At 50.6% G+C, this 20,992-nt stretch overlaps 1 protein-coding gene across 1 annotated transcript in view; it reads left to right on the forward strand.

The window, feature by feature from the left end:
- cyp21a2 (cytochrome P450, family 21, subfamily A, polypeptide 2) overlaps window positions 1-20,992 on the forward strand; it is a 49,983-nt gene that overhangs the window by 12,089 nt on the left and 16,902 nt on the right. Inside the window, exon 5 of the mRNA XM_085975133.1 lies at window positions 18,673-18,783. Coding sequence (XP_085831259.1) covers window positions 18,673-18,783 — 111 coding nt within the window. The remainder of the gene's footprint in view (window positions 1-18,672; window positions 18,784-20,992) is intronic.

Consider the following 20,992-nt stretch of genomic DNA (forward strand, 5'->3'; position numbering starts at 1 on the left):
AAATATACATTCGCATTGTTTATATATATTCTTTTCTTAGTTTACTGGTTGTCCCTCTGTTCATGGCAAGCTGTAACATAGTGTGCCGCCAGTGTTACACAGCTTCTCTCCTCTCCCAGTAGGAATGGGAGTTTTTGGTTGTCATTCAGATTTCTGAAATCAGGGCATATTTGTGAGAATTTTTGGTAGAAATTCTCCCTGATGCCCTGATATTTTCCGCAGGCTGTGAGGAAGTGCATCTCTGTCTCCACTACTCCCTGACTGCAGTGAGAGCATATCCTGTCTTCTCTTGGCAGCCTGGTCTGCCTGTGTCTGCCTTTTTCGATCGCTAGGCTATGTTCGCTAAGTCTGTACCTTGTCAAGGTTCTTCTCAGTTTGTTATCCTTTACCATGGTCAGGTAATCAGCTATGTTGTATTGTCTGTTTAGGGCCAAGTAGCAATTGAGTTTGCTTTGGGTTTTTGTTGTTTCTGCCCAATATGTCAGATATTTTTCCTTTTGCTTAGCGACGATTGTGTTGGTCAATGGAGGGACACACAGGGTCAGTGTTTGTCAATGGGACACACAGGGTCAGTGTTGGTCAATGGAGGGACACACAGCATCAGTGTTGGTCAATGGGACACACAGTGTCAGTGTTGGTCAATGGAGGGACACACAGGGTCAGTGTTGAACATTGGGACACACAGCATCAGTGTTGGTCAATAGAGGGACACACAGGGTCAGTGATCTGGACGAGGGAATTGGATGTAATATCTCCAATTTGCAGACGACACAAAGCTGGGTGGGAGGGTAAGCTGTGAGGAGGATGTTGTGAAACTCCAGTACGATTTGGACAGGTTGGGTGATTGGGCAGAAACATGGCAAATGCACTATAATGTGGATAAATGTGAGGTTATCCACTTTGGTGGTGTAATGAAATCTGTTTGTCTTGATCCTGTATTCATTTTGCAATCATGTATATTACCCTCCCCCACTGTGTATAGTTTCACTTCCTCTTTCCCGACTAACCTGGGAGGTTCCAGGTCTTGGCTCTTGGCTCCGCCCCTGACTTCTCTTACATAAAGATCCCAGGATCTGTATGACTCATTCCTGTGAACCAGTCGGCGTGTTGAGATGTTAGCTCTGATCTTAGTGATTAAAAGCCAACTTGTTTAAGTCTATAACTTCTAGTTTTGTGGTTATTGAAGGCCCATCAATTTTAATCACTAAAGAATACTAGGATGGATCGACTCCTAAAACCAGAGCGTCCACATTCTGCTGAAGCATCAAATCAATTTGGACACTGGCTCAAATGCTTCGAACTCTTCGCGGGGGCCTCATCCGCTAGCGAGGTAGATAAACTGAGTCTACTGACTACTTGCGTAAGTCATCGGATTTATTCGTTCATCCGGGACGCCACCTCTTACACGGAGGCCATCACTATCCTGAAGGCCCAATACCAGAGGCCGGTAAACGAAGTGTACGCCAGACATCTGCTGGCTACATGCAGGCAGCGACCAGAGGAATCAATGGACGATTTCTTACAGGGCCTAAAGGACCTGGTCCGGGACTGTAACTGCAAGGCCATGACGGCCAACACGCACTCTGACGAATTGGTCCGTGATTCCTTCATCACGGGCCTCAAATCGAATTATATCCGGCAGAGACTGCTGGAGAGGAGGTCCTGGACTTAAAAAAGGCAGTGGCCACTGCGCGATCGCTGGACGTGGCCCAGAAAAACGCTGACTCTTATTCTTCCGGCCATGCGGCCCTCACCACCTCGTGCGCGCCGAGGGGGCCGCCATCTTGGAATCAGCTATCTTCCCCATCCAGGTCTCAGACCAGCTCTACGCCGCCAGAGTCCCCACACAGAAGTTCACCCAGGAGTCCTACTACAGTGGCAATGTCTCGAGGCCCGAAATGCTACTTCTGCGGCCAGGCCAAGCACCCCAGACAACGATGCCCAGCGAAGGACGCTACATGCTTCAAATGTAAGAAAAAGGGGCATTTTAGCAAAGTCTGCAGGGGGAATCCGATTTCCAACTCCGTCACCGCCTCGTGCGTGCCGTGCGGGCCGCCATCTTGGGATCCGCCATCTTTTCCCGACTCAACGGCCGCCCAGGGCCCAACAGTGGCTTCGATCATGGTGGATCAATCCAGGCCACACCCGTTGACAAAATCCATGATGGACATACAGGTAAACGGGAATTTAACGAAATATTTAATTGACTGTGGGAGTACCGAGAGTTTTATCCACCCTAGCCTGGTACGGCGGCACTCATTAACAATAACCCCTACACGGAGCAGAATTGCTATGGCTGCTAAGCCCCACACTTCGGACATTTTGGGCTACTGTGTGGTAACACTGACTGTAAAAGGCACGGACGACAAGGATTTTAAACTCCTCGTGATGCCAGAACTCTGTGTTAATGTAATCTTGGGCCTGGACTTCCAGTGCCACCACGAAAGTGTCACGCTAGCATATGGCGGGTCCCAGCCGCCACTCACAGTCTGTGGCCTATCAACCTTAAAAATCAGCCCGCCCTCTTTATTCGCTAATCTCGCTCCGAACTGTAGGCCCATAGCGACCAAAAGTAGACGGTACAGTCTGGAAGACAGACACTTTATCAAGGCGGAAGTGGACAGACTCCTGCGGGAAGGCATTATTGAATGCAGTACCAGCCCGTGGCGTGCCCAAGTAGTCATAGTTAAAAATAGCGAAAAGAAACGGATGGTAATTGACTACAGCCAGACTGTTAATATTTATACCCAGCTGGACGCCTACCCTTTACCCTGCATATCAGAAATGGTCAACCAGATTGCGCAATACCGAGTCTTCTTGACTATCGACCTCAAATCCGCGTATCACCAGCTCCCCATTAGAACGGAGGACCGCCCATACACCGCCTTCGAGGCGAACGGGCGCCTCTACCATTTTCTCAGAGTGCCCTTCGGAGTAACAAATGGGGTCTCAGTCTTCCAACGTGAGATGGACCGCATGGTTGACGAGAATAAACTACAAGCTACCTACCCCTATCTGGACAATGTCACTATCTGCAGGCACAACCAGCAAGACCACGATCTAAATCTTGCGAGATTTTTAAAAACTGCCCTAAAGCTGAATCTAACCTACAACGAAGACAAATGTGTCTTCAACACAACCCGTCTCTGTATCCTCGGCTGTGTGGTGGAAGATGGGGTAATTGGACCGGACCCTGACCGATTACGCCCCCTAAAGGAACTGCCCCTGCCACACAATCCCAAAGCTTTAAAAAGGTGCCTGGGATTTTTTTCGTATTATGCCCAATGGGTGCCCAATTACTCTGATAAGGCCCAACCCCTCATTAAATCGACGTCCTTCCCACTATCAGCTGAAGCTCGGGAGGCTTTCACCAGTATTAAACAGGACATTGAAAGGGCTGCAGTGTGTGCAGTGGACGAATGCATTCCCTTTCAAGTCGAAAGCGATGCATCAGACTTTGCCTTAGCTGCGACCCTCAATCAGGCTGGGAGACTGTAGTGTATGTACCCGTCTACCTTTAAGGGAACTATTGAATGTAACCGTTCACCTTTAAGAGAACTACTTTAGGTGTGGCACTATTTGTTTGGCTTCTGTATACTGTAATACCGATAGTGACCACACCAGTATATAAGTGTTGTGGCCGGATTGCTGGGGCAGATTCGCCCGGACCTTCGAATAGTGAAGACCTGTTTGTTTGTTACTTCTGAAGTCTGTGTATTTATTAACTGCACAACCCACAGACTTTACAGTGGCGACGAGTCCGATCGTACCCTGCGGCAAGACTACCAAAGCAACAAAGAGCGTCAAAGAGAGGCAACCGCCCTCGTCGTGCTGCTGAAAGAAAACACGAGGCTGCAGCAGGAGGACGGAGGAAGACTTTAGCAACAAAAGCTTCCATCTGCAACAGGCACTGACTACCCTTCTACCACGGTGCGGAGTGAGCCGATCAGCTGGAAACAAGGCGGCCGCGGAGACTGTGAGTAGGGGAAGGTGTAGAGAATATCCGGAGGATAAGGGCTGTGCACTCGACCACGGTCGAGGGGGGAACGGAGCCGGTCAGAAAGTCGGGTCCAACGGCGTCGTGAGACAGTCGGACCTCGATCGGCGGGAAAAGCCGGGCAGCGACCGCAGCCACGAAGCGCTGAGACTGGGAGTAGGCGCGGGAAGAGAAACCCAGCCGCAGCCGGGGAGGGAAACACTGGTCTGCGAGAGGGCTGGGAGGCGAACAGGAACCGTGCGGGTGGGAGAGAGAGACAGAGCCGAGCAAGGGGAGAGAGACTGCGCGAGAGCCAGTCCAGCGGCTGAGCTGTCCTCCACCAACGGGGTAACCAGAGCCGGTAGAACCGAACGTGCGGGAGTGGGAGAGACAGAGCTGAGCAAGGGGAGAGAGACTGTGCGAGAGCCAGTCCAGCGGCTGAACTGTTCTTCACCAACGGGGTACCCAGGGCCGGTAGAACCGAACGTGCGGGAGAGAGAGCGACAGAGCCGGGTACGGAGAGAGAGACTGTGCGAGAGCCAGTCCAGCGGCTGAACTGTCCTCCGTTAACGGGGTGTACCCAGCGCCGGTAGAGCCGTGCGGGCGGGAGGAAAAGACAGAGCCGAGTAAGGGGAGCTGTGCGAGAGCCAGCCCAGCGGCTGAACTGTTCTTCACCAACGGGGTACCCAGGGCCGGTAGAACCGAACGTGCGGGAGAGAGAGCGACAGAGCCGGGTACGGAGAGAGAGACTGCGCGAGAGCCAGTCCAGCGGCTGAACTGTCCTCCGTTAACGGGGTGTACCCAGCGCCGGTAGAGCCGTGCGGGCGGGAGGAAAAGACAGAGCCGGGTAAGGGGAGCTGTGCGAGAGCCAGCCCAGCGGCTGAACCTGTCCGCTGTGGGGAAAGCGTACCCCTTCCACCAGGAAGAAACGCGGGAAGCCGCCATTAGGCGGAGGAGACGACAGAAGCGGGAAACCGCCATTGAAGTGGGCGGGGAGAGAAAGGAAAGAGCGGGAAACCGCCAATTTCGTGGGAAAACCGCCATCTTAGAAATAAACAAATAAATAAGAATACTTAAAGAAATACTGGTGCTGCTCCCAAGGGAAGAAAGATGCCTAAGAGAGGGAATGTTAACGATTTTAATTCTGAAATAGAAGACTGGGCCACGTACGTGGAACGCATAGAGATCTATTGCGAAGCCAACAAAATAGAGGAAGACGACAAAGCGATAACATTGCTAAACTCGATGGGGGCAAAAACATACGGGCTCTTGAAGCATCTAATAGCACCAAATAAACCAGCGGATCAGACCTTCGAAGAGATTGTGGCTGTGCTGAAGGACAACTTGAACCCCACACCGTTGATGCTGGCTGAACGATTCAAATTCTACGCAAGAACGCAGAGGAAAGACGAAAGCAATGCGGAATACTTGGTCGAACTGCGTAGGCTAGCGAAATACTGCCAGTTCGGAGGGAATCTGACAGAAGCGCTGCGGGACAAGTTCGTATGCGGATTGTCCAAAGAAGGGACGCAGAAGCGACTACTGGAAGAGAACGACCTCACACTGGACAGGGCTGTCCTTATAGCTGCATCGCACGAAGCCGCAGCGAAAGGAACGGCGGAAATGCAACTAAAGGCGGCGGCACTCGGGGTGGACCAAATTACTTCAAGCACAACAAAATGCTACCGTTGTGGGAAGACAACGCATGACCAGAATCAATGCTGGTTTAAGAACCAAGAGTGTAGGAAATGTGGCAAACTGGGTCACATCGCGAAGGTATGCCGGTCCGGGAAAAAGACCAACAATCAAAGGAAGCCACCACAAGAAAAGTACAACAAGGTACACAAGGTGGCTGAGAAGAGTTCAGACGAACAGAATTCAGACTCAGACCCAAACAACCAGGAGCTGGGTAGTCTGAGAATCCACAATGTGGGTAAAGAAACGGATCTACAGACCATCTGGGTCATACTAAAAATAGCTGGAGTCCAAGTAAGAATGGAGCTGGACACTGGATCAGCTCTATCAGTCATCAACCGAAGGGACTACCACCGGCTATTCTCTCACATACCTTTAAGAAATACCAAGTTCGTATTACAGACATACACGGGGCATAACGTATACCCCGTGGGGAAAATAAGAGTCAAGGTGAGAGATAGGGGTAAAGAACACCCAAGAATGAACTTGTACGTATTGCCTGAGGGAGGACCACCACTTCTAGGATGGGAGTGGATTACGAAAATAGACATGGAATGGCATTACCTCAAAGCCATAATGAGGGAGGACTCGGTGTAAGCTATTAGCTCAGATTCTGAAATGGATGATGATAAGACCAATTCGAATATGGAAGACAAGGCTAAAAGGGACTTGCCGACGATGGGGAAGAAAACGAAGACATGCAGAAGGACTTATGGTACCAAGAAGAATAAAGCTGCAGAGCAGAACTCCAGGTTGACAGAGAATTCTGAGCCTGTTCAAGCAAAGGATTCATCCACGACAGAAGAACACCGAGCTCGGACGCAAACTTATGTCAAAGTACGACAACAATTAGAACAGTTGAGTGACCGTCTCGTACAAGAGATGAAAAATATGGAAAAGTTCTGGGACACCGAATGGGAGAACCTGGAAAGACTACAGAGACAGCTAGCTCAAGCAGAGAGCGACCATAGAGCCATCGTGGCCAAATACCAATCACATTCCCCTGATGCTGTTCAGGAACTAGAATATTTACAGAACGAACCAAAGGAAGAGGAATCTTCAGGGAGCCAGGATTTTATTCCAGTTCTTCTCTACGACTCCTTACAAGCAGAGTGTGAGAAGTTGAAAGAACAGTATGAACAGGCCCAGGCTACAATTCTGGAGGGGGTTAACTCGGCAACCTCCGAAAAGCTAGTTTCAGTAGAAGCATATGAACAACTAAAGGTTGAACATGAGCAAGAAGTCCAAAGGCTGCAGGAAATTCTTGATGAGCTCAAGGCCAAGACAGACTCATCGGTAGAAGTTCCATCCATAGATGAGAAATTAGAGGTGAAAAACATGGCAGAGCATGAAAGACAGGATGTCCAAGAACTCATAAAAACATTGAAGGACACCCAAGACAAATATGAGGCGGCAATGACCGAGGTTCAACAACTTGAAGAACAGATTCAACTGGGAATCCTTTCAGTGGAAGAAAAGGAAACTGTAAGAAACTCAGAGACTGTAGGAATGGTCCCTGAACATGAACTAGAGAGCATCAGGGCGCAACTTTTCCGAGCGCTGAAAGCCAAAGTTCAAGAGGAACAGAAGGTGGAAGTATTGGAGGAAAAGGTGGATGAAATGGAGAAGACTCTGATCCACCGTGTTCCCAGGGAAGAGTTAACGGTCAGCCAACTTCTTCATATGCTGAAGGACAAGACTCTGCAAGGGGAACAATCTGAACACGAGCTTCAATCTTCAGCGGGAACGAGTTCGGAGCTCTCAAAAGTCACGGAGATAGCTGAGGTGGCAACACAAATTTTACAAGGATGCCAAAAGTACGTTGAATCACGTCAAGGTGAACAGAAGAATGTGGGAACCGTTACTTCAGTAGAAGGATTAAATAGCCTGATAACGCAATTCCCGATGGAAGGGAAGGTATTGAACTCACAAATGAGGTCCGTCGTGAAGGAATGGCAGATAACCCAGGAAGAGCGGGATGAATATGAATGCATGAAGAAGTCTTTTCAAGAAAGATGTCTAGGGAAGGAACCACCGTCAGCTAACGTCCAGACGGGTGAGGAGGAAGAAGAAGGCTCTCTCGCTGGCCTAACTCAGGACAAACCGGAATATTACCATGACCTGTTGAGTGACACTGAATATTACGAGGATGTGGTCTGCCCAGCTTGTGATGAAAACTCCCAAAGTGCTGAAATCCGGATGAAGCACTTAAGGTCTAAGGAACATAGAGAGTTGGTGGCGCTACAGCTGGCAGCCGAGAAAGGAGCTCCGAGAGTTTCAAAAAGGCAGAAAAGAAAAAGAAGAAGCAGAAGATAATAACTGTCTAAAATATTAGCACTTCTACCATCTCAGGCGGGACACTACGAAAGGAGCTAAATTAGTTGAAAAACTGGAAAATGTCAAGACAGCCAGTTGGTTGTAAAAGTCCGCACTGCTGGTTCAACAGGACGAAAGTTCAAGCTGTTACGTCAAGAAAAAGGCTATGGAGGAGTCACGCTAGCCAGGTGAACCGGCTACACCAAAGAAATGTTGTTCGGAACGAGTCAAGATCAGAGACTGAATCTATGAACTGTTTCCGCAGAGACTGAACCTGGGAACTGTTCCCACCGAGATTATATCTGTAAATTGTTTTATATGACATTGACTCCACCGAGGTTATATCTGTAATTTGTTTTATAGGAAGTTGAAGATATGTATGTTTAATGGAGACTCTGTAAGTAATAAGCTAAAAAGGGAGGATTGTAGTGTATGTACCCGTCTACCTTTAAGGGAACTATTGAATGTAACCGTTCACCTTTAAGAGAACTACTTTAGGTGTGGCACTATTTGTTTGGCTTCTGTATACTGTAATACCGATAGTGACCACACCAGTATATAAGTGTTGTGGCCGGATTGCTGGGGCAGATTCGCCCGGACCTTCGAATAGTAAAGACCTGTTTGTTTGTTACTTCTGAAGTCTGTGTATTTATTAACTGCACAACCCACAGACTTTACAGAGACCTGTGGCCTTCTTCTCCCGAACCCTTCAGGGACCTGAAATCAGGCACTCTTCTGTCGAGAAGGAGGCACAGGCTATAGTGGAGGCAGTGCGGCACTGGAGACACTACCTAGCCGGCAAACGTTTCACCCTGCTCGCCGACCAGCGGTCGGTGGCTTTCATGTTTAATAACAAACAAAGGGAGAAAATCAAGAATGACAAAATACTCAGGTGGAGGATCGAATTATCCACGTTCGACTATGATATTATGTACAGGCCGGGAGCCCTTAATGAACCCCCAGACGCCCTATCGCGGGGAATGTGTGCCAGCATTCATACGGACAAATTACAGGGTCTCCACAACGACCTCTGTCACCCAGGGGTCACCCGACTATACCATTTTATAAAGTCCCGCAATCTGCCCCACTCCATCGAGGAGGTCAGGGCAATGACCAGAGCCTGCCGCATCTGTGCGGAATGCAAGCCTCGTTTCTACAGGCCTGACCGTGCACACCTTATCAAAGCCACACGGCCATTCGAGCGCCTAAGTCTGGACTTCAAGGGACCCCTTCCCTCTGCCGACCGTAACGTATACTTCCTCAATATCATTGATGAATATTCCCGCTTCCCCTTCGCCATTCCCTGCCCAGACATGACCAGTGCCACGGTCATCAAGTGTCTCTGTAATCTATTCTGCATGTTTGGCATGCCGAACTACATACACAGCGATAGGGGGACGTCATTCATGAGTGACGAGCTGCGCCAGTTCTTGCTCTCGAAGGGGATAGCCACTAGCAGAACCACTAGCTACAACCCCCGGGGTAATGGGCAAGTGGAAAGGGAGAATGCTACTGTTTGGAAGGCTGTCACGTTAGCCTTAAAGTCAAAAGGCCTTCCGACCTCCCGCTGGCAGGAAGTCCTCCCAGACGTGCTCCACTCCATAAGGTCTCTGTTATGTACTGCCACTAACGCTACCCCTCACGAAAAGATGTTCGTTTTCCCCCAGAAATCCACCTCGGGCATATCTCTACCCGTGTGGCTGACGTCTCCGGGGACAGTACTATTGCGGAAGCACGTGAGAGGCCATAAAACGGACACCCTTGTGGAAAAGGTACAGCTCCTCCATGCAAACCCTCAGTACACCTATATCGAATACTCTGACGGGCGAGAGGACACTGTTTCCATAAAAGACCTCGCTCCCTCGGGGAGCGGAGAGAACGATGGGAGACTACCTGATGAAGACCTACACTACAAAGAGACAGGACGCCCAGAGGTATCAATACCCAACTTTAACCTGGAGGACACTGCAGATAACCTGGAAGACACTGCGGAGGCCCGGACAGCGGAGGAACCAGAATCCACTCCCCTAGAGGCACCCCAACCGGCTTTGCGCCGACCACTGAGAACTGCAAAACCTCCTGACAGACTCACTTATACCAACTTTTAAGAAACATCTCTCCGATGGACTAAATCTATAGAAGGGGTGAATGTAATGAAATCTGTCTGTCTTGATCCTGTATTCGTTTTGCACTCATGTATATTACCCTCCCCCACTGTGTATAGTTTCATTCCTCTTTCCCGACTAACCTGGGAGGTTCCAGGTCTTGGCTCTTGGCTCCGCCCCTGACTTCTCTTACATAAAGATCCCAGGATCTGTATGACTCATTCCTGTGAACCAGTTGGCGTGTTGAGATGTTAGCTCTGATCTTAGTGATTAAAAGCCAACTTGTTTAAGTCTATAACTTCTAGTTTTGTGGTTATTGAAGGCCCATCAGGTGGCAAAAACAGGAAGGCAGATTATTATTTGAATGGCAATAGATTGGGAGAAGGGGAAGTGCAAAGAGACCTGGGCGTTCTTGTGCACCATTCGCTGAAGGTAAGCATGCAGGTGCAGCAGGTGGTTAAGAAGGCAAATGGTATGTTGGCCTTCGTAGCAAGAGGTTTCGAGTACAGGAACAAGGATGTCTTGCTACAGTTGTACAGGGCCTTGGTGAGACCACACCTTGAGTATTGTGTGCAGTTTTGGTCGCCTTACCTGAGGAAGGACGTTCTTGCCATGGAGGGAGTGCAACGAAGATTCACCAGGCTGATACCTGGGATGGCAGGAATGATGTATGAGGAGAGATTTTGTCGATTGGGCTTATACTCACTGGAGTTTAGAAGATTGAGAGGGGATCTCATCGAAACCTATTAAATTCTGTCAGGCCTGGACAGACTAGATGCAGGAAGGATGTTCCTGATGGCCGGAGAGTCCAGAACCAGGGGTCATAGTCTAAGGATAAGGGGTAAGCCATTTAGGACTGAAATGAGGAGGAATTTCTTCACCCAGAGAGTGGTGAACCTGTGGAATTCTCTGCCGCAGAGGGCGGTGGAGGCCAGTTCATTAAATATATTCAAGAAAGAGTTGGATATATTTCTTAAGGCTAAAGGGATCAAGGGATATGGGGAGAAGGCAGGGACAGGGTACTGAATTTGGATGATCAGCCATGATCTCATTGAATAGAGGAGCAGGTTCGAAGGGCCGAATGGCCTACTCCTGCTCCTATCTTCTATGTTTCTATGTTTCTATGTGTTAGTCAATGGGGCACACAGCGTCAGTGTTGGTCAATGGGGCGGACACACAGCGTCAGTGTTGGTCAATGGAGGGACACACAGGTTCAGTGTTCGTCAATGGGACACACAGCGTCAGTGTTGGTCAATGGAGGAACACACAGGGTCAGTGTTGGTCAATGAGACACACAGGGTCAGTGTTGGTCAATGGAGGGACACACAGGGTCAGTGTTGGTCAATGGGACACACAGGGTCAGTGTGGTCAATGGGACACACAGGGTCAGTGTTGGTCAATGGGACACACAGGGTCAGTGTTGGTCAATGGAGGGACACACAGGGTCAGTGTTGGTCAATGGGACACACAGGGTCAGTGTTGGTCAATGGGACACACAGGGTCAGTGTTGGTCAATGGGACACCCAGGGTCAGTGATGGTCAATGGAGGGACACACAAGATCAGTTCTGGTCAATGGGACACACAGGGTCAGTGTTGGTCAATGGGACACACAGGGTCAGTGTTGGTCAATGGGACACACAGGGTCAGTGTTGCTCAATGGGACAAACAGGGTCAGTGTTGGTCAATGGGACTCACAGGGTCAGTGCTGGTCAATGGAACACACAGGGTCAGTGTTGGTCAATGGGACACCCAGGGTCAGTGTTGGTCAATGGGACACACAGGGTCAGTGTTGGTCAATGGGACGCACAGTGTCAGTGTTGGTCAATGGGACACACAGGTTCAGTGTTGGTCAATGGGACACACATGGTCAGTGTTGGTCAATGGGACACACAGGGTCAGTGTTGGTCAATGGGACACACAGGGTCCGTGTTGGTCAATGGGACGCACAGGGTCAGTATTGGTCAATGGGACACAAAGGTTCAGTGTTGGTCAATGATGGGACACACAGGGTCAGTGTTGGTCAATGGAGGGACACACAGGGTCAGTGTTGGACAATTGAGGGACACACAGGGTCAGTGTTGGTCAATGATGGGACACACGGGGTCAGTGTTGGTCAATGGAGGGACACACAGGGTCAGTGTTGGACAATTGAGGGACACACAGGGTCAGTTTTGGTCAATGGGACACACAGGGTCAGTGTTGGTCAATGGAGGGACACACAGGGTCAGTGTTGGTCAATGGGACACACAGGGTCAGTGTTGGTCAATGGGACACACAGGGTCCGTGTTTGTCAATGGGACGCACAGGGTCAGTGTTGGTCAATGGGACACACAGGGTCAGTGTTGGTCAATGGGACACACAGGGTCAGTGTTGGTCAATGGAGAGACACACAGGGTCAGTGTTGGTCAATGGGACACACAGGGTCAGTGTTGGTCAATGGAGGGACACACAGGGTCAGTGTTGGTCAATGGAGGGACACACAGGGTCAGTGTTGGTCAATGGGACACACAGGGTCAGTGTTGGTCAATGGGACACAACAGGGTCAGTGTTGGTCAATGGAGGGACAGACAGGGTCAGTGTTGGTCAATGGGACACACAGGGTCAGTGTTGGTCAATGGGACACACAGGGTCAGTGTTGCTCAATGGGACAAACAGGGTCAGTGTTGGTCAATGGGACTCACAGGGTCAGTGCTGGTCAATGGAACACACAGGGTCAGTGTTGGTCAATGGGACACCCAGGGTCAGTGTTGGTCAATGGGACACACAGGGTCAGTGTTGGTCAATGGGACGCACAGTGTCAGTGTTGGTCAATGGGACACACAGGTTCAGTGTTGGTCAATGGGACACACATGGTCAGTGTTGGTCAATGGGACACACAGGGTCAGTGTTGGTCAATGGGACACACAGGGTCCGTGTTGGTCAATGGGACGCACAGGGTCAGTATTGGTCAATGGGACACAAAGGTTCAGTGTTGGTCAATGATGGGACACACAGGGTCAGTGTTGGTCAATGGAGGGACACACAGGGTCAGTGTTGGACAATTGAGGGACACACAGGGTCAGTGTTGGTCAATGATGGGACACACGGGGTCAGTGTTGGTCAATGGAGGGACACACAGGGTCAGTGTTGGACAATTGAGGGACACACAGGGTCAGTTTTGGTCAATGGGACACACAGGGTCAGTGTTGGTCAATGGAGGGACACACAGGGTCAGTGTTGGTCAATGGGACACACAGGGTCAGTGTTGGTCAATGGGACACACAGGGTCCGTGTTTGTCAATGGGACGCACAGGGTCAGTGTTGGTCAATGGGACACACAGGGTCAGTGTTGGTCAATGGGACACACAGGGTCAGTGTTGGTCAATGGAGAGACACACAGGGTCAGTGTTGGTCAATGGGACACACAGGGTCAGTGTTGGTCAATGGAGGGACACACAGGGTCAGTGTTGGTCAATGGAGGGACACACAGGGTCAGTGTTGGTCAATGGAGGGACACACAGGGTCAGTGTTGGTCAATGGGACACACAGGGTCAGTGTTGGTCAATGGGACACACAGGGTCAGTGTTGGTCAATGGAGGGACACACAGGGTCAGTGTTGGTCAATGGGACACACAGGGTCAGTGTTGGTCAATGGAGGGACACACAGGGTCAGTGTTGGTTAATGGAACACACAGGGTCAGTTTTGGTCAATGGGACACAGGGTCAGTGTTGGTCAATGGAGGGACACACAGGGTCAGTGTTGGTCAATGGGACACATAGGGTCAGTGTTGGTCAATGGGACACACAGAGTCAGTGTTGGTCAATGGGACACACGTTCAGTGTTGGTCAATGGGAGACACAGGGTCAGTGTTGGTCAATGGAGGGACTCACAGGATCAGTGTTGTTCAATGGAGGGACACACAGGGTCAGTGTTGGTCAATGGAGGGACATACAGGGTCAGTGTTGGTCAATGGGACACACAGGGTCAGTGTTGGTCAATGGGACACACAGGGTCAGTGTTGGTCAATGGGACACACAGAGTCAGTGTTCGTCAATGGGACACACGCTCAGTGTTGGTCAATGGGACACACAGGATCAGTGTTGGTCAATGGAGGGACACACGTTCAGTGTTGGTCAATGGGTCACTCAGGGTAAGTGTGGTCAATGGGACACACAGTGTCAGTGTTGGACAGTGGAGGGACACACTGGGTCAGTGTTGGTCAATCGGACACACAGTGTCAGTGTTGGACAATGGAGGGACTCATAGGGTCAGTGTTGGTCAATGGGACACACAGGGTCAGTGTTGGTCAATGGAGGGACACACGTTCAGTGTTCGTCAATGGGACACACAGGGTCAGTGTTGGTCAATGGAGGGACACACGGGGTCAGTGTTTGTCAACGGAGGGACACACAGGGTCAGTGTTGGTCAATGGAGGGTCACAGAGGATCAATGTTGGTCAATGGGACACACAGGGTCAGTGTTGGTCAATGGAGGGACACACAGGGTCAGTGTTGGTCAATGGGACACACAGGGTCAGTGTTGGTCAATGGAGGGACACACAGGGTCAGTGTTGGTTAATGGAACACACAGGGTCAGTTTTGGTCAATGGGACACAGGGTCAGTGTTGGTCAATGGAGGGACACACAGGGTCAGTGTTGGTCAATGGGACACACAGGGTCAGTGTTGGTCAATGGGACACACAGGGTCCGTGTTTGTCAATGGGACGCACAGGGTCAGTGTTGGTCAATGGGACACACAGGGTCAGTGTTGGTCAATGGGACACACAGGGTCAGTGTTGGTCAATGGAGAGACACACAGGGTCAGTGTTGGCCAATGGGACACACAGGGTCAGTGTTGGTCAATGGAGGGACACACAGGGTCAGTGTTGGTCAATGGAGGGACACACAGGGTCAGTGTTGGTCAATGGAGGGACACACAGGGTCAGTGTTGGTCAATGGGACACACAGGGTCAGTGTTGGTCAATGGGACACACAGGGTCAGTGTTGGTCAATGGAGGGACACACAGGGTCAGTGTTGGTCAATGGGACACACAGGGTCAGTGTTGGTCAATGGAGGGACACACAGGGTCAGTGTTGGTTAATGGAACACACAGGGTCAGTTTTGGTCAATGGGACACAGGGTCAGTGTTGGTCAATGGAGGGACACACAGGGTCAGTGTTGGTCAATGGGACACATAGGGTCAGTGTTGGTCAATGGGACACACAGAGTCAGTGTTGGTCAATGGGACACACGTTCAGTGTTGGTCAATGGGAGACACAGGGTCAGTGTTGGTCAATGGAGGGACTCACAGGATCAGTGTTGTTCAATGGAGGGACACACAGGGTCAGTGTTGGTCAATGGAGGGACATACAGGGTCAGTGTTGGTCAATGGGACACACAGGGTCAGTGTTGGTCAATGGGACACACAGGGTCAGTGTTGGTCAATGGGACACACAGGGTCAGTGTTGGTCAATGGGACACACAGAGTCAGTGTTCGTCAATGGGACACACGCTCAGTGTTGGTCAATGGGACACACAGGATCAGTGTTGGTCAATGGAGGGACACACGTTCAGTGTTGGTCAATGGGTCACTCAGGGTAAGTGTGGTCAATGGGACACACAGTGTCAGTGTTGGACAGTGGAGGGACACACTGGGTCAGTGTTGGTCAATCGGACACACAGTGTCAGTGTTGGACAATGGAGGGACTCATAGGGTCAGTGTTGGTCAATGGGACACACAGGGTCAGTGTTGGTCAATGGAGGGACACACGTTCAGTGTTCGTCAATGGGACACACAGGGTCAGTGTTGGTCAATGGAGGGACACACGGGGTCAGTGTTTGTCAACGGAGGGACACACAGGGTCAGTGTTGGTCAATGGAGGGTCACAGATGATCAATGTTGGTCAATGGGACACACAGGGTCAGTGTGGTCAATGGGACACACAGTGTCAGTGTTGGACAATGGAGGGACACACTGGGTCAGTGTTGGTCAATCGCACACACAGGGTCCGTGTTGGTCAATGGGATGCACAGGGTCTGTGCTGGCCAATGGGACACACAGGGTCAGTGTTGGTCAATGGGACACACAGGGTCAGTGTTGGTCAATGGTGGGACACACAGGGTCAGTGTTGGTCAATGGGACACATAGGGTCAGTGTTGGTCAATGGGACACACAGTGTCAGTGTTGGTCAATGGGACACACAGGATCAGTGTTGGTCAATGAGACACACAGGGTCAGTGTTGGTCAATGGGACACACAGGTCAGTGTTGGTCAATGGGACACACAGGGTCAGTGTTGGTCAATGGAGGGACACACAGGGTTAATGTTGGTAAATGGGACACACAGAGTCAGTGTTGGTCAATGGAGTTACACACAGGGTCAGTGTTGGTCAATGGGACACACAGGGTCAGTTTTGGTCAATTGGACACACAGGGTCAGTGTTGGTCAATGGGACACAGAGTTTCAGTGTTGGTCAATGGGATACATAGCACCAGTGTTGGTCACTGGGACACATAGGGTCAGTGTTGGTCAATGGAGGGACACACAGGGTCAGTGTTGGTCAATGGAGGGACACACAGGGTCAGTGTTGGTCAATGGGACACACAGGGTCAGTGTTGGTCAATGGGACACACAGGATCAGTGTTGGTCAATGGGACACACAGGGTCAGTGTTGGTCAATGGGACACACAGGTCAGTGTTGGTCAATGGGACACACAGGGTCAGTGTTGGTCAATGGAGGGAGACGCAGGGTCAGTGTTGGTCAATGGGACACACAGAGTCAGTGTTGGTCAATGGAGTTACACACAGGGTCAGTGTTGGTCAATGGGACACACAGGGTCAGTGTTGGTCAATGGGACACAGAGTTTCAGTGTTGGTCAATGGGATACATAGCGTCAGTGTTGGTCACTGGGACACACAGTGTCAGTGTTGGTCAATGGAGGGACACACAGTGTCAGTGTTGGTCAATGGGGGGACACACAGGGTCAGTGTTGGTCAATGATGGGACATACAGGGTCAGTGTTGGTCAATGGAGGGACACAGGGTTGTTGTTGGTCAATGGGACACATAGGGTCAGTGTTGGTCAATGGAGGGACACACAGGGTCAATGTTGGTCAATGGGACACACAGGGTCAATGTTGGTCAATGGGACACACAGGGTCAGTGTTGGTCAATGGGACACACAGGTCAGTGTTGGTCAATGGGACACACAGGGTCAGTGTTGGTCAATGGGACACACAGGGTCAGTGTTGGTCAATGGAGTTACACACTGGGTCATTGTTGGTCAATGGGACACACAGGGTTAGTGTTGGTCAATTGGACACATAGGGTCAGTGTTGGTCAATGGGACACAGAGTTTCAGTGTTGGTCAATGGGATACATAGCATCAGTGTTGGTCACTGGGACACATAGTGTCAGTGTTGGTCAATGGAGGGACACACAGGGTCAGTGTTGGTCAATGGAGGTACACACAGGGTCAGTGTTGGTCAATGGGACACACAGGGTCAGTGTTGGTCAATGGGACACACAGGGTCAGTGTTGGTCAATGGGACACACAGGATCAGTGTTGGTCAATGGGACACACAGGATCAGTGTTGGGCAATGGGACACACAGGTCAGTGTTGGTCAATGGGACACACAGGGTCAGTGTTGGTCAATGGAGGGACACACAGGGTCAGTGTTGGTCAATGGGACACACAGGGACAGTGTTGGTCAATGGGACACACAGGATCAGTGTTGGTCAATGGGACACACAGGGTCAGTGTTGGTCAATGGGACACACAGGTCGGTGTTGGTCAATGGGACACACAGGGTTAGTGTTGGTCAATTGGACACATAGGGTCAGTGTTGGTCAATGGGACACAGAGTTTCAGTGTTGGTCAATGGGATACATAGCATCAGTGTTGGTCACTGGGACACATAGTGTCAGTGTTGGTCAATGGAGGGACACACAGGGTCAGTGTTGGTCAATGGAGGTACACACAGGGTCAGTGTTGGTCAATGGGACACACAGGGTCAGTGTTGGTCAATGGGACACACAGGATCAGTGTTGGTCAATGGGACACACAGGGTCAGTGTTGGTCAATGGGACACACAGGGTCAGTGTTGGTCAATGGGACACACAGGATCAGTGTTGGTCAATGGGACACACAGAGTCATTGTCGTTCAATGGAGGGACACACAGGGCCAGTGTTTGTCAATGGGACACACAGGGTCAGTGTTGGTCAATGGGACACACAGGGTCAGTGTTGGTCAATGAGGGGACACATAGGGTCAGTGTTGGTCAATGAGGGGACACACAGGGTCAGTGTTTGTCAATGGGACACACAGGGTCAGTGTTGGTCAATGGGACACACAGGGTCAGTGTTGGTCAATGGGACACACAGGGTCAGTGTTGGTCAATGGGACACACAGGGTCAGTGTTGGTCAATGGCGGGACACACAGGGTCAGTGTTGGTCAATGGGACACACGTTCAGTGTTGGTCAATGGAGGGACACAGGGTCAGTATTGGTCAATGTGGTGTGTCAGTGTAATTCAGTGGGCTTCATTTGCTGTCTGTCGCGCTTTATTTTATTTCTTTCATTGTTTGACTGTGGCAGTACGAGAAGATCGACGCAGAGCTTCAGGATATACATGACTGCCTGGTTGAGCTGGTTACTCTCTGGGGGTCACCCTCAATCAATCTTATCGACATGTTTCCTCTTTTACAGGTAAGAAAGATGGAAGATCCCACTTCATTTTCACTTAATGTAACTCAGGGTGCTCAGTGCAGAATGTGTAGGGCATCACAAGGTCTATAACACTATTGTTAACGTGATGGTGGTCCTGAGTACCTCATCTGCGTGGCCAGTCTGTCTGCAGCTAGAATTTGATTGAAATAAAAATGGGGCAAGGAGTAATACGGGCGGCCGATAGTCAAAATCTACCCACAATGTCTGCATACAGCACTGGCGTCTCATGCACTGGATGTCTTTGAATAATATTGGCTTTCCATGCCCTGGTTGCCTGTAAATAATGCTGTTGTTTCAAGCGCTGGACGCTTGTGAATAACACTGGAGTTTCAGGCACTGGATGAGTGTGAATAACACTGGAGTTTCAGGCACTGGATGCCTGTAAATAACACTGGAGTTTCAGGCACTGGATAAGTGTGAATACCACTGGAGTTTCAGGCACTGGATGTTTGTGAATAACACTGTTGTTTCAAGCACTGGATGCTTGTGAATAACACTGGAGTTTCATGCACTGGATGTCTGTAAATAACACTGGAGTTTCATGCACTGGATGCCTGTTAATAACACTGGAGTTTCAGGCACTGGATGTGTGTGTGAATAACACTGGAGTTTCATGTTCTAGATGTCTGTTAATAACACTGGAGTTTCATGCACTGGATGCCTGTTAATAACACTGGAGTTTCAGGCACTGGATGTGTGTGTGAATAACACTGGAGTTTCAGGTTCTAGATGTCTGTTAATAACACTGGAGTTTCATGCACTGGAAGTGTGTGTGAATAACACTGGAGTTTCAGGTTCTAGATGTCTGTTAATAACACTGGAGTTTCATGTTCTAGATGTCTGTTAATAACACTGGAGTTTCAGGCACTGGATGTGTGTGTGAATAACACTGGAGTTTCAGGTTCTAGATGTCTGTTAATAACACTGGAGTTTCAGGCACTGGATGTGTGTGTGAATAACACTGGAGTTTCAGGTTCTAGATGTCTGTTAATAACACTGGAGTTTCAGACACTGGGGGCTAGATTTTCAGTCGCTTGCGCCAGCAGTTAGCGCCTTAAGAGAAGTGATTTCCGGGCGCTATGCGTGTAGCGCCCGGGCGCAGCGCAGTTTGCGCCCCGCCCCAAATTAAGTTGCCCGTTAGCGCCGGCGCAAAGTTTAGCGCCCGCCCGGATGCGTGCGCAGAAAATGACGTCACATCCTCGTGCAACGCCCTTTGGCCGCCCCGATTGCAAACTTCAGTCGGACCGCCCCATTGTGCGGCGGGCGGCCGGAGCGTTTGGAAAAAGGAACGCAACACAACCAGCGCGGGCCCCGGGGGGCGCTAATTAAAGGGAACGTCCTCTCCAGTATAAAGGCCAGCCTTTTTTCAGAAAACAGTCTTGTGCAACGCATTTCTGGAGACACAACAAGGAGGATAGCTAACTGGTTTCAAGCAGCAAGAGCCAGGTATTTTTGGACTCAGGCCATAGCGCTGCAAGTGGCCATTTGGAAATTAGACTGTTTGCCAGGATTTGATGGGGGCTGCATGGGGTGCCAACGCGGAGCTGCAGCGCCATGTCCGTAGGGCTCGCAGACGCATTGTGAGAGGGGCAGCCCTGGCTAGAGGCAGAGGGGGCTACAGGCGTCAGCCACGTAGGCCTTACCCAGTCAGGCTATACCGCCAGCAGCGCTCCTACCTAAACATGAGTGCCGCGTGATGTGTTAGAAGGCTCCGATTCCGAAAGGAGGTGATTGCAGAGATCTGCCACCTGCTTCGCCGAGATCTGCGGCCAAAGCTCAGGTGCAGGACGTCTCTGTCGGTGGAAGTGAAGGTGACGGTGGCATTGAACTTCTATGCCACCGGCTCCTTCCAATACGCTGCTGGGGACATAGCAAACATCTCCCAGTATGGCGCGCATCGCTGCATCCGCCACGTGACCGAAGCACTGTTCAGAAGGAGAAGCCAATTCATCTCCTTCCCCATGGCCCTCGAGAGCCAGCATCAGCGCGCATTGGGATTTGCCAGACTCGGGGAATTCCCCTTGGTGCAGGGCGCCATTGACTGTACGCATGTGGCTTTGCGGGCCCCTCTGGAGCATGGCGAGCAGTATCGCAACAGGAAGGGCTACCATTCTCTGAATGTGCAGCTGGTATGTGACCACAAGCAGCGCATCATGGCAGTCAATGCCAGCTTCCCAGGCAGCAGCCA

Source organism: Somniosus microcephalus, unplaced genomic scaffold (genome assembly GCF_052327205.1).
Source record: "Somniosus microcephalus isolate GS21.2 unplaced genomic scaffold, FLI_Smic_1.0 unresolved_chr1, whole genome shotgun sequence".
Lineage (NCBI taxonomy): Eukaryota > Metazoa > Chordata > Chondrichthyes > Squaliformes > Somniosidae > Somniosus > Somniosus microcephalus.